The 13,430-nt window shown below is 35.3% G+C and overlaps 1 protein-coding gene across 12 annotated transcripts in view; it reads right to left on the bottom strand.

The window, feature by feature from the left end:
• Positions 1-85: 85 nt before the first annotated feature.
• LOC117227300 (Rap GTPase activating protein 1) overlaps positions 86-13,430 on the bottom strand; it is a 233,194-nt gene continuing 219,849 nt past the window's right edge. For all 12 annotated transcript variants that reach the window (XM_076522810.1, XM_033482425.2, XM_076522812.1 and 9 more), the window contains 6 exons: positions 10,053-10,235; positions 7,570-7,808; positions 6,184-6,462; positions 5,264-5,429; positions 4,129-4,971; positions 86-3,697 (listed from right to left, as the gene is read on the bottom strand). In XM_076522810.1, the coding sequence (XP_076378925.1) occupies positions 3,536-3,697; positions 4,129-4,971; positions 5,264-5,429; positions 6,184-6,462; positions 7,570-7,808; positions 10,053-10,235 (1,872 nt within the window). In that variant the 3' untranslated portion in view covers positions 86-3,535. The remainder of the gene's footprint in view (positions 3,698-4,128; positions 4,972-5,263; positions 5,430-6,183; positions 6,463-7,569; positions 7,809-10,052; positions 10,236-13,430) is intronic.

Genomic DNA, 13,430 nt, shown 5'->3' with positions numbered 1-13,430 from the left:
AAAAGCGCATGGAAAGGGTCAACTCCCTAAAAAAGGAATCAACAAAGGAAATTAATATTCTTTAGAGGGTAAGAAATGCACGTAATGGGTTTAAACAATTTTATTTATTGGCGAACGTCATTACCACTGATTTTCAAGTCGACAGTCGTGCATAGAAAAGAAAAATAGAATGCGAATACTTACACCAGTCATAAGAAATATATACTTTCGTGTCAGTATGTCAGAGAGTAATAGTATTCGCAGTTCTGGTTGATAAATTTGGGCGATTAATATTAAATACAAAATATATATGTATATATATATATATATGTGTATTTATAGCAGTAATATTATATCTTTCTATCTCTCACTCTCTCATAATATAATAACACATATCTCTTTGTAATATAGATAATCTTTCTTTGATTTTGCAAGGCCAGCATAGAAATCACACTAGATAATGGTAAACTTAGCCTTTTCCCTAGATTTTAGACAAAGAGATCCCCTATCAAATGAGTCAATTAATTAAACGCACCTTGTATTGTATACAAATATAAAATTAACTTTTGTTATTTCACCATTTTTCATAAATACTGAATTTAATTCACGGTAATGGAAGTTCATTTAGATATCCATACCTAAATATGACGCTTTACAATATTTATTTTTCAAGAACGTTGACATTTTTCTGCTTTGAAACATGAATGTTTACATTGAATGGATGTATTTGTTTTATATACTAATGATTTGTATTATGTTATATAGAATATTTCAAAAGATGCGAATATAATTTCATTAAGGGAAACAGCACATTAAAACAAGGAAGAGATGACAGAAACATATTATGTCCGATATGTCCTTGCTTCAATATACCCGTTTTTGTATTACATCAATTGTTTACCTGCCTTTACAGAAATTGTTTGAAGTGACCATCTTCGGATTTTCGAAAAATTAATTATTGGAAGACAGAAATTCGGCTGTATTTTTAGTAAACAAGGTCATATAAATTATTTCCCTTATTTTAGTCTGTTGAATCCACTAGTGAAGTTTACACGTTCTGAAATGCACTGTGCAATAACATTAACAAAAAGAATAAACTGTGATACATATTTTAAGGATTTGTGATGCTTTTTTTCGCAATTCATTAATTTAGCAATTTATGCACACTAGAGATTAGAATTGCCATCTCCTTCGGTTTATGATAGCAAATTGTTTTAGTTTTCTAATTCCAGTTTTCGATTAAAGTAATTCAATCCTTAATCTTTAATGTAATATTTTTAAAAAATACATAGTAATTTTTTACATAGTATGAATAATATTAAATCTTTTGCTTTTGTATGTAAAAAAGTTGTAATCCCGATCGTGTTTTACAAATATCATAAAATCTGAAGACATATTCTAGTATTCAGTCTGAAATGACAGCATCATGAAAATATGAAGATCGTAAATCCTATAAAATATAGTGGATATTATTTTTTAGAACAGTTGAAAATAGCATCATTGCAAACTTTACGATAATTGCTAATTCAAATACTTGTTTTTAGAGGCATATTTTACTTAATGATTTTAGCCGGCGTTACAAAGATCATTGTTTAAAAGAAGTTCAAGATAAACTGTTACTATTAGTGTTTTGGCGATTTATTCATGAACTACATATTTTCTCTTAATTCGAATTCAGATTTAATAGCTTTCCGATTTGAAAGTAATGCAAAAAATGTCATTAGTTCATGTTACATCGGAAAATCAAATTTTTCATCAGAATGGAGAAATGCGTTATATTTTAAAACGACATTGTTTAGGCAGTGATAAATTGTGATATACCTGCAAAATATTTGTAAAGGCATACAAAGTTTCATTGAAATTCAGAAGAATTGTATTTGTAGAAAAAAACCTTCGATCAAGAAAAATATGTTGTCTTATACATAAATTTCAGAGGCGAATATTGTTTGTAAAGGAATGTAGAAAACTAAGAGACGTAGATTTTACTATGATAAACTTTGGTATTATATATGAGTGAACTTTCATGTCCCTCTATCCTTTCATTTCATTAACATTTTCCATCTTTCTATACAGAAAGATAGGCGATTATTTACAAAGAAAAAAAAATACCTATAAAGGACATAAGAATAATCGTAATCATACTAATACCGTCAGTGAAAGATAATGAAAATAAAAAGTGCATCACTAAGCAGATGAATTACATTTAGTTTACGTTTGCGTAATTGTGTATAGTGAACGGTAATACGTATCCTATTCGTAACACTATTGACACATTGAGACGCTGTGTGCACTTAAACAATTTGGTGCAGCTACATAAATCATCGTAATCGTTCGAATGGTTAGAAAACCAAATCTTACTCTAGGTTGGCTAACAATATCGGAAGATTAATTAACGAGGCATTCGTATTTTCTAGAATTGTTGCGGACTAATACTAAAAAAACTAGTAATGGTTTTGGTAAATTTACCACAATAAATACTGAAATGATACATATCCTTGTTTCAACACTGGACATCAGAAATATATAGACAAAACACATTTCTAGAGCCCATAATTAGTTGGTACAAGTTGATACACGTATCACACGCTTTATACTGTTTTACGGGTCAATATGCACGTCTTTCGTAGTATAACAATACGATGACAGCATATGTTACATCATATACATATATATGTATATACAGGATCCCTCAGAAGTTGCAGAACAGTTGATTATTCAAGAAACAAAACATTTTATTAAATCATGTTTGAGATAAAAGTGTTAATGATCATTGTGACCATTACATAAAATGTTTAATATCTCTTCTGTTTAAAACACTTTTTTCGGAAACAATTTTTCTTTTTCTAAAACAATTAACAATTCCGTGACTTTTGGGGGATCCTGCATAGTATTTATAAACATTTAATTACAGATAAAATGTATCATATTCGATTCTATGTGTTTACACTTAGTTTCGAAAATTCTAAATCTAAAGGCCATTTTACTTGTTTGATACTAGCGTTTTCTAATATTATAATGACAAGATGCATCTATTTCTTTGAATTTTTCTATCTACATTCACGTTTGTACGTATTTACGTGACCATTTACTTGTAATTATATTGACTATTAGAGGTCAACTTACGCATATTAATAAATTAATAGATAAATAATATGGTTTAAATTGAAACAAGTATTATACTACAAGTAACAATTAGCTCCGCTGCAAATATCTCGAAAGACGCGTTGCTATAATTATATATATCGCAGACTCACTTTTATTTCATCTTTAAATACCATTCACTGACAATGCCTCTTCTGACATTCCGCTTTTGTACGAATTTCTATCTAATTAAAGTTCAACCATATCAGTTAAAATCAAACGTAAAGCCTTTCGATTGCAAATTTTAAACTTTCAGAAAGCAAGTTCGGAAAGTTGTTTCTTTTTATTCAATAGAAGCAATTCCGAAAAAAGTAAGTGTTTCAACTACTGCACCTAATTAATGAATAAAATCTAAGAATAGTAACAGGAAGTTACTCGCCAATATAGGTGTACTAAAGACATGGTAAAATAACATTTAAACTGTAGACGTTTGTTGATTGTTGTTGTCCAATGGAATACTCGTCGAACAATCCTTCAGCAGCGCCCGTAACCGCAAAATTTCTTTTGAAGCAGCTGCAAGATCTGATTGTAAATGAAGCTCCTTCTCACGTAGACGTTTTATGTCACGTTGACAAGTCTGAAATACAATATTATATGTTAGTAATTATAAAATATAAATTATTATAAAAGGTCGAAAAATTTAGATACACGTTCCCTTAGTTAAATGAGACGTTTCCTTCTACTAATTTGAATCAATTTTAATTAAATATGAAAACAGAAAATTTCATCTCTTTTTATTCCCGTGCATCTGATCTTCTTTTCTGAACTCTAGGTCATTTGAAGATCAGAGTGTTACAGGTCGTTGGACTCGTCTTGATATCAGTTAATATTGTTATGAAATCAAAGATAGATCAGACCATTCAGAAAAATCAAGAAGACCTGTATATCTAGTGTATACATCACATTTTTGGTTCTTTCCCGTTTAATCAAACTTCGATTGAATTTTGATTATTATTTCTACTGAAATTTTTCAACTTCTTTCGAAGGACAGTAGCTATCTTTACTTACCACATTCTGCCTTAGCAAGTCTAACTTGTCGCACTTAAGCCTAGTAACTTCCATCCTCAAGTTCTCATTTTCCAGGACACCGTCCTTAGTGGTGCATCGTGCGGTTTCATGAGTCTCTGCGGAACTCATCGATTCAAGGCCAGTATCGCTATCTGGATATACAGCCTGATCGAGTTCCAATTCGCTGTTCAACGAACTGTCGTCACTTTCTGAGATGACGCGTTGCGTGGTCTCCGTTTTTTCTGATCTCTCTTGTTTCCGCAGGTTCTCGTGCGTTAATCTCTGGACCGACTGTACAGGAGCTTTGTCCACAATCGTTGTGTCATTGTTGACGCTAACCGACACGGTAGATTCTCTGCGATCTACCTCGTCCTGTTGCAGAGTAGCTAAACTGCTATCTTGATTGTCTGTGTTGGACAAACTACTGTCCTGACTTCCTAAACTAGGGCTTCCGCGTTCCGAATCCCTTCGGAGGGTCAAATCCGGGGAACCCAAGGGACTTGATGGTTCTACCGAACGCTTCCCACTAATCTTCGTAGTAGACTGCCGATTACTGGGTGGACTGGGCTCGGACTGACCCTTCTTTGATAATTGTTGCGGCACGCTCTCCGTTGACGCGTTTCTAACACGTGATATCAAAGCTTTCCGAACCGTGTCAATGAATCTGGAACCGCTGCCTCCACTTCCGGATCCTGATGTGTCGCTCGCTGTTGGACTTACTGGACAATTCCCTCCGAACCCCAAACCAGGACCTCCTAATCCGATCGCTCCTCCAAGAAACTCGGCGGTTTTGGCTTGCAGCTCTTCTGTCAGGGACTCCAAAAGTGCTGATCTTGTCCTTAGCTGTACATTCAAAATTGATTTCGTTATTAGATTGAAAAATTGAAAAAGGGGTAGGTTAAATTTCAATCTCGCATACGAAGAATAATTTAAAGAATTTAGAAATGTTTATCAATGTTTACTATAGAAAATTTTACTTTGCATAAAAATCCGTAGTCTACCTGATAAGCACAATTAGGCGCAACTTTTTTTGTTTCTGCTTGTATAAAGGAAGATCAATTTGAGTGAATTTTTAAATACAAAATTCTGATTATTTGTTGTGTCCAAATTTTAAAAATGTAGGGAAATCGACTACCTCCAGTTTTGAGAACTTCTCGGCTTTGTACGCGGCATTTTCAGCATTCACCAACTTCGTTAAAAGGAATTCCTTGAATTCGACTCCGCGCAAAAACACAGTTGGCGTCGGTAGAGCTGGTCCGAACCATGGAACGTCGTTTCGCGCAGTCACACTCACTTTGTACCTGCACTCGGAGTAAATAAACAACCGGTCAAAAATATTTCACGATGATGTAACTGTTGTTCTGTAATTGAACACAAAGGGGATTTATTTGTTCTGTTATTTGGCGAAATTCGGCGAAAGATTTAACGAGTTTTACAGCTATTCATATTGAACATTGCGAGCCGTCCGTATTTTTTTTAATTACATCTATATAACGTACATAAAAGTTCTGTACTTGCAATCAATTCAATATTGCATATGTATTACTTGATTTTTACAAAAAAATTTAAAATTTTTGAAGGAGCAAAATCTAAAATTTGACTTCCCATAACAATCGAATTTCTCACGTATTAAAGTTGACACTGTTATATTTCTGCATAGACTTAATTATGTTCTATATTTACTGCAACGGAAATAGAAGATCAACAGAAAAAGACACCAAGGAAGAACAGTGCGAGTTTCACAGCAGATAAATAATTACAACAGCGTTACTTGTCACTCCATAAGACTCTACGGTTCTATATATAAAATATTTTACGATAACAAAGGGGTAATGTTTTTATATCATGATTATAACCATAGAATACGTATATTTAACGTATTTCATCGGGACAAACAAACAAGTCCGGGCAACGAGCGATATCCAGCGCAATCCACTGTATTTTAAGGAGCCGTCTGTTTAAGCTCCGGAACCATGATTTCGTAACTGATACATTTGGATTTCGCGGTGCCATACTATGCAAACAGTATATATACATACGAATCTAAGAATATACCTCGTATTGGAAGTACAGGGGTCAACGACTTGTACCACGATGAATGCGTGTAAGAAGTGACTGGCAATCATATCTGGGCTGAAAGGTGTTGCCTCCTCTTGGAATATTATTGCAACGATGTCATTACCGATATGTCTTTTGCGCTGTAATTGCTGAGAGTCTCCAGGACTGTATGGGAGAAGAGAAGCAACGTGGAAGAGAACTTCTCGTCCGCGGAATACTTCATACACCGCGGAATCACCGGTTTGTCCGTGTCGGGTATCCAAACCTCCACGATATCTGCAACATTCAACATGTGGGCTATAGCGACAGCTTTAAATCTATTATCAAAGTTATACAAGTGTACAATTTTTCGAGTAATTGCAGAACTGCATTCATTAATATTTCGGTAATAAATAAGAGGTTTTCCTCAAAGCGGTTTAATATTTCCAATAATTGTAAAATAAGAAGTTTGTCCAGTTGTTCCCCTGTTAATTTATCATTCCCAAAGATAATTATAGTCATCTAGGAAAATTTTGTGCTCCTCAGTCTGGCGAATATTCGAATTTGATTATTCCAACTTCTACCGTCATACTTTGAATTTAGATAACTGGAATACATATCCAATAATTTGTACAATAGCAAGAAGTAACAGATAGTATGCTCAATTCGCGACGAAGCGTAGAGTTGCAAAACTGTGCCGCGGAGTGTGTGCAAGTCCGCTGGAACGAAAGGGTTAAAGAGACTGCAACGTTTTCTGTATCAGCGGCTGAGGGTATAAGAAATGTGCACATACATTTATTTTTGCTGAGTAAGCAAGGATCGCTGAGGGATACAGTGTAAGTGTCAGAATTCTACGGGAAGAATATTGCAGAGTCACGTAAACGCGGTGTCTAATGCATACGTTCACTACGGGAATCGCACTAGAACAAAGATTAACTTCTTGTTTTACGATCTATTTCCAAGCCTACAACAGTTGATTTCAATATTTACGGTCACAAAATATCATTTTTCTTCCAATGAACTGGAAAATATTCATATCTACTCAATTCGATAATCTTTGCTATATGTGCAAATGTCTAGAAAAATTAAACATTACTAGTAAAAATCAAGAATTAAATCGTAATATTTATTTCATGTCGCTTAGGCTACTCTCTCTCTCTCTCTCTCTCTCTCTCTCTCTCTCTCTCTCTCTCTCTCTCTCTCTCTCTCTCTCTCTGTTGAACACAAAATCATTTCAGCGAAACTAGATAGAGGTATGTATTTTTCTAGATAATGTCCCACTATTTTCAGTAAGTTGGAAATAAAATTTTAGTTTCAATAGTTATTAGAACAAATAACAAGTGCAGATTTTTAAAAATCTACATGATTGGAAACTGTATAAACTATTCGCGATTCGTGACTCACCCTTTGTGATCCTTCAAATCGATTTTTTGACCCAACAAGTCAAGAAATTCTTGGAAAGCTGGTGTAATTTGCCTGTTCCCGAAAAGCTGTTCTTCCGTCACTTGACCGGCACGTTGATGAAGAACGCCGAATTTAAACCTCGATACGAGAGCGTGTTCATCGTATCGTGCTATCAGTGTACCAGCACCGGAACAGACAACAGGCATCAGCGTGCTCACGTTCAGGGATTCGTTCATTGCCTGTAAAAAAAGGATCTGAGTCATATTGCGAACATATCGTATCAGTAGATGCGAGGTACAAACTGCGTATTGGAGTTTAAAAAAAGCTTTCTCAAATATTCATACATATACTGACAGCGTAAAAAGTATTCGCATGCTCTATTTCCGATTTTCTACAAATTGCCGATATTTGAACCGTTATAATTTCATAAAAGTGTGTCGTACGACAACGAAGCTGGACTCATTTTGAAGCTTAAAACTTACGCTGTGCATCGTTTATTTTTCTGTAATATTTTCTTGCATAATGCAACAGGTGGGAAACCGGAGACATGGTCTTTCTGGAAAATTTTACGGATTGAAACGTCTGTAAATATACTGGCAATTTTTCATGACTAATCTTAACATAGATTCAAAAATTGAAAAGCCTCCCTTTTATAATAACCTCGTAAACTTGGATGTACAATTTTCTTAGGTCACTCCATCGAGCTTCGATTAAAAGGTGTACTGCCTACTTTACAGTAGGACAAACACGAAGGCTGTGCACGACCAATCTTATAATGCTGCAATCTTCAAACTCGTGGTCGATTTATTATGGTATGACACTTTTCTACGAAGTTAGAAAAAAAAATAGTTCAAATATCGACAATTTGTCAAAAATCTGAAATTCAGTGTACGGATAGTTTTTACACTGACTGTACCTATAAACTGAACCGTTTTCAACGTATGAATCATGTAAAATAAAGTCTAAACCGTTGCAGGTGACTGGTAGAAACGATATATCAGTAACATCGGAAGATAGAAAGTGGTCAATTAAGTATCGTTAGCAAGCGAAAAATAAGAATTTTGGACGGTGAAAGGAGGTCATTATAAGCGAGCATCTGAAGAGCTCTATACTTTTTACGGTTTTTGTATGAACCAAGAAGGAAAGGTGTAAAAGGGGACGAGTGATGAACGTGAAAATACTTCGATAATGGATCGATATTCTATCAGGAAAATAATCGAAAGAAACTTTATACAAGTGTAGTATCATACAAGAATTAGAGACTACGTTTTCAACGCCGAAGAGACAAAAGAACAGTTAAAATGTTTGAGAATGATAGACATAATCGTCATTTAATTAGTAAATATTACTCGTGTGAACAGTTCTAAGTTAGATAGATATACTATTTTGAATAACGATGGAAAATAGTTAATGTCATAGCTGTCAGTTAGTCGTATCACTTCCCACCGAGTGCTCAGTTATTTAAATAGACATATCAAAGCGTCACGTGCCCTCACGTGACAAATGAATTCTGGTTAAAAACAAAAATCGTTTCGACATATTCCAAGCCAACATGTTTCACGGAAAAATAAAATTAGATAAAATGAGAAATGGTGGAACGTTTCGCAAAAAGACTGATTACTACCACGGAAAAATTAAAATCACAAAAAACAATTAGAGAAATATAATAATCACGTTTCGACACGGTCAGTGCCATTAATTACGGAGCTATTTTAAACGGTCATGTAATGTGCAAATTTCCTATGCTCTGATAAGCGAATAAAACTAGGAAGAGACATCCAACTATTTTACGACCACAAATTAAGGGCAATTAGAAGAATGATACGAATCGTGCTCTCGCCACGAGTCGTTGTGATACATGTCAACTATGAATCATTGCTTAAAACGATTTCACGAAGAAAAAGAAAGCTTTCGGCTTAAATCATTTTTACCATTCGAATTATCATCGTTTTATAACGTTGCATTAACTTTAGAAATCGATATGCAATTATACAGCGGGAATTGTGGAAATCGTACAATTTATAAAGTGTTTTTATAAAAAAATATAATGGAATATCTTGAACCAAATTAAAATGATTTCTTAAACCATCGTCAAACGTAATCACACGCAAAGAGTCTGAAAAATTCGGTCAGATTAGAATTACTGAAACGTTACAAGAATTCTCCTCACTTTCTCATAGCAAACCTTAACTATACAAATGGTATCGATGGTAACGAAACTGTATTCGAAAAGTTTGAAGCTACGCTGAATTTGTCAAGTATTATTTCAAGTGAGGGACACACGTACAAGTTTCCATTTCTCGCGGAGGATTCGGAATAGTTAATAGGTAAATCGTGTTAGTTTGTGTGGGATCGTTAAAAATCCTGGGAGTTTCTCTTCTGTGGGAAGCTCGACACTGTTCTAAGGGGAAATTCCAGAGTGGTGAAAGCATTAAACAAAAGAACACTCGCACGTGTCGGACATAGAGGAAGAGACACTTCACCTTGACCATTTTCGCGGGCGATGGATTCGGGCCGAGGTTTGCGGCTGGTACTAATTCGTGGGTCGAGCCTGCTCGCAGTCGTAACAGGACTCGCCAATGCTCCTGTCCGGCGACCGTTTCGGCCTTCACCGAGACGAGGACCGGCCCGTTCTCCCCGTCCCTTCCCACCAGGTTCACATGCTCCTGCAAAAAGAAGGGAAAAGTTGAAATGAAGTAGGGCCTTTTACGATCGAAGGCGGTCGACAAGTCGCGATCGTGGCCCATGCGAAATGCGACAACTACTGTTCGTCGATTCTGTCGCTCCTGTCTCGCGGGTCTTTGGTACTACATAAAAAAAACGACTATCGAATCAGTTTTGAAAGAATGATTGCGACAGAATTCGAGTTATGACAAAATGAGCAGTTGCAATTTCTAACGGTAGAAAGATTTCATTATGCCCACAGAAGGTTGCATCGGTTTTAAAAGAATAATGATTGCGACAAAATGAGCAATTACTATTTTAAACAGTAGACAGATTCCATTAAATCCATCAAACGTTGAATCGGTTTTGAAAGATTAATGATTGCGACAAGATTCGAATTATGATAAAATGAGCCGTTACAATTTACATTACATTATACCTATCAAATGTTAAATAGATTTTAAAAGAATAACAACTGCGATAAAGTTGGAATTATGACAAAATGAGTAGTTTGAGTTTGAAAGGGTACGAACACATTTCATTATGCCCACCAAATGTTAAATAGATTTTAAAAGAATAATGCTTGCGCTTGATGAAGTTAGAATTATGACGAGGTGTGCAGCTGCAATTTCAAACAGTAAAAAGATTTCATTATATCTAGCAAATATTAAATCAGTTTTAAAAGAATAATATTTGAGATAAAATTGGAATTATGACAAAATAAGCAGCTGAAGTTTAAAAGAGTAGAAAGCTTTTCTTATGTTCAGTTTATTGAAGTCGTCAGGGAAAGAAACTTCTGCTTCCCTGAAATCGAGGCAGAAAAGTTTCATTTTGCATCATGCTGTCTAGTTATAAAGCTCGAGGTGACTACATAATAAATGAAATAAGCGTCCTTTGCGCGTGGAATCACAGGGCTGAAACAGGAATTTGTCCGCTCTGTGAAGGGTTTAAAAGTGAAGTAAAGTAAAAATGTAATTACAGTTCCTTACTTTGCTCTGTCCTTTTTGCGTGCAGAATTCCTAGCTCAGTTCTCTAGACTCGATTCCACGGTTTAAGAAAGCGTTGCACTTCAAGCGCATTCTTTACACCCACAATAAGAACAGGATGCGTGCACGTACACAGACACAATGAGCTCGCAAATTTGTGCGGTGACGTATCAACGAGAAAGATATAGTATTTACGGAAAAAATCTTACCCTGCAATCATTCGAAAAACTATAATTTCTATGTATTATGCGAGATGATTGTTCGAGACAGGTGTACCCGAAGGAGTGTTAGAGATCTAGACTGCGGATTTTACTCGTTTATGACAAAATTGACTAGGTGAAACAATGGAAACATTATAGCATCTCAAAAATACTGAAACTTGTAAGAAAAGAAATACATAGTTCTTTGCAACTGATGCAGATGCTTTGCGCAATAGCATTTGGAAATCAATTACAAATCACAATCTTTCTGCAACAATAAGAAATTAAAAATGTTCGTGTTTTCTCTGCACCAGCATTATGTAGGAACCAGGCACTTGTACCTATGCGGTAATTTCTATGTATCTACGGAGCACTCGTAACAAATGCAGCGTGTATAAAAATAGTGTGTGTTACGAGAGGTTTCGTCGTAAGAAAAACTAGTATAGCTTGAAATTTTATGTTCTCGCCGGAGGGGTTCCGCATTTTGTAAAAACATGACAACCCTGAAAGAAGTGTTGATAGTGCAACGGTGCCCGGGGTATGTATTCCGCTGTGAATTCTTTTTCAGCCGCGCCAGACACCAACTCTTGAACCCATTGCTCTATGTAATGTTGTGCATAAAGGGAAAGAGAGTGAAGGAAGTAACGGCGGCGCGGCGGGGAAAAGTTCTTAAGCTGTGAAATTTATGTCGGACAGCGGCAAGACTACAGTATCTTATGCCCGGGAATATCGCTCCGTCGTATTTCTATTTTCCAATTTGTGGAGAACACTTGTAACACTTTCGAAACGTACGTTTCATAGTGTAATCATTTCTTACTTATAGACTGAACCCACTTCGCAGTATTAAAACACACGTATATTGAACGTTTTGAACGTAGGGAAACATATTTTTACACAGAGAACGCGCGTAATATTTGTTAATCTACGGAAACAATTTTTCAATCAATCTTTATAGCGAATGAATGTATTTTCTCTATGCAATTAAGTTGGCGAGGTCGCAGACTGCATAAATCTTTTCTTCTCTCAAGCTCTCGTTCTTCCTGCTCTCTTCTACGTGCAATTTCCACTTTATACCTCTGCCTTTTCTTCTGCCTTCACTTCCTTGGGCTTGCTACTAGCTCGGCTAAACTACTTACTCTGATCTACGCTTTGGTTGTTCTATTTTATCTGCTTTCGTTCCATTCGCTTAATCCGCTCATCCACATCCTTTCCATTCACTCGTGTGTTCTTTGGCCAAATGCAACGGCATAAGTCACTACCTGTTCTCAGTAATAGAAGAGGTAACTTTTCTCATAACCAGCTTTGTTCGATACGTGTAATTTTCTCAATTTTGCTAAGGTTTTGATGAATGACGTTGCTTTTGCTTCAATTTCTCAAGATAAGAACACTATAAGTTATGTAAACCTAACAAATATGTTAACATCGTATTTTCCACTGCTCGTCAATTCATGATCGTTTTATCTTCTATTTAACTCTGTATGTAATCATATTTATTTATTATTATTATATATATATATATTTATTAATTAGACCATTTATAATTTATAATTATATTTGTAATTAGACATTTTCTGAAGAAATCCATAAGCTTGTTGGTAAAATTGTGTTGGGCGGCCACGGTGTCTTCTCACATGGAACATGCGTTTTTGTAAAGTATTGTTGAAAGTTTCACGTAGAGAGAATATATCATTTGTTCTTGTAGGTGCAAAACATCTAACGGAGTCAAGTCTTTTTTGTTCCGTCTTGGCATACTTTTACCACACGATTCAGTTGACAAGCAAGTTCCTCGTAGTTTCTCGAGAAAGCCATCACATTTCTTGAAATTATCTTTTGCTTGTTTAACTTCTATGACGCTCACGTTTCGAATTGATGTATTTCATGGTACTGTTATGACACAATTTTTATCACGATCTTTACGTATTCATTTAACTCTGCGAATGTTCAAGACACTGATCTGTCAATCTCGATTTAAAGAAAAAGATTCAGACTACCACTTATTCTTTAATTATTA

The sequence above is a fragment of the Megalopta genalis genome, chromosome 6 (genome assembly GCF_051020955.1).
Source record: "Megalopta genalis isolate 19385.01 chromosome 6, iyMegGena1_principal, whole genome shotgun sequence".
In the NCBI taxonomy this organism is placed as follows: domain Eukaryota; kingdom Metazoa; phylum Arthropoda; class Insecta; order Hymenoptera; family Halictidae; genus Megalopta; species Megalopta genalis.
This window is presented reverse-complemented; position numbering and strand designations above follow the sequence as displayed.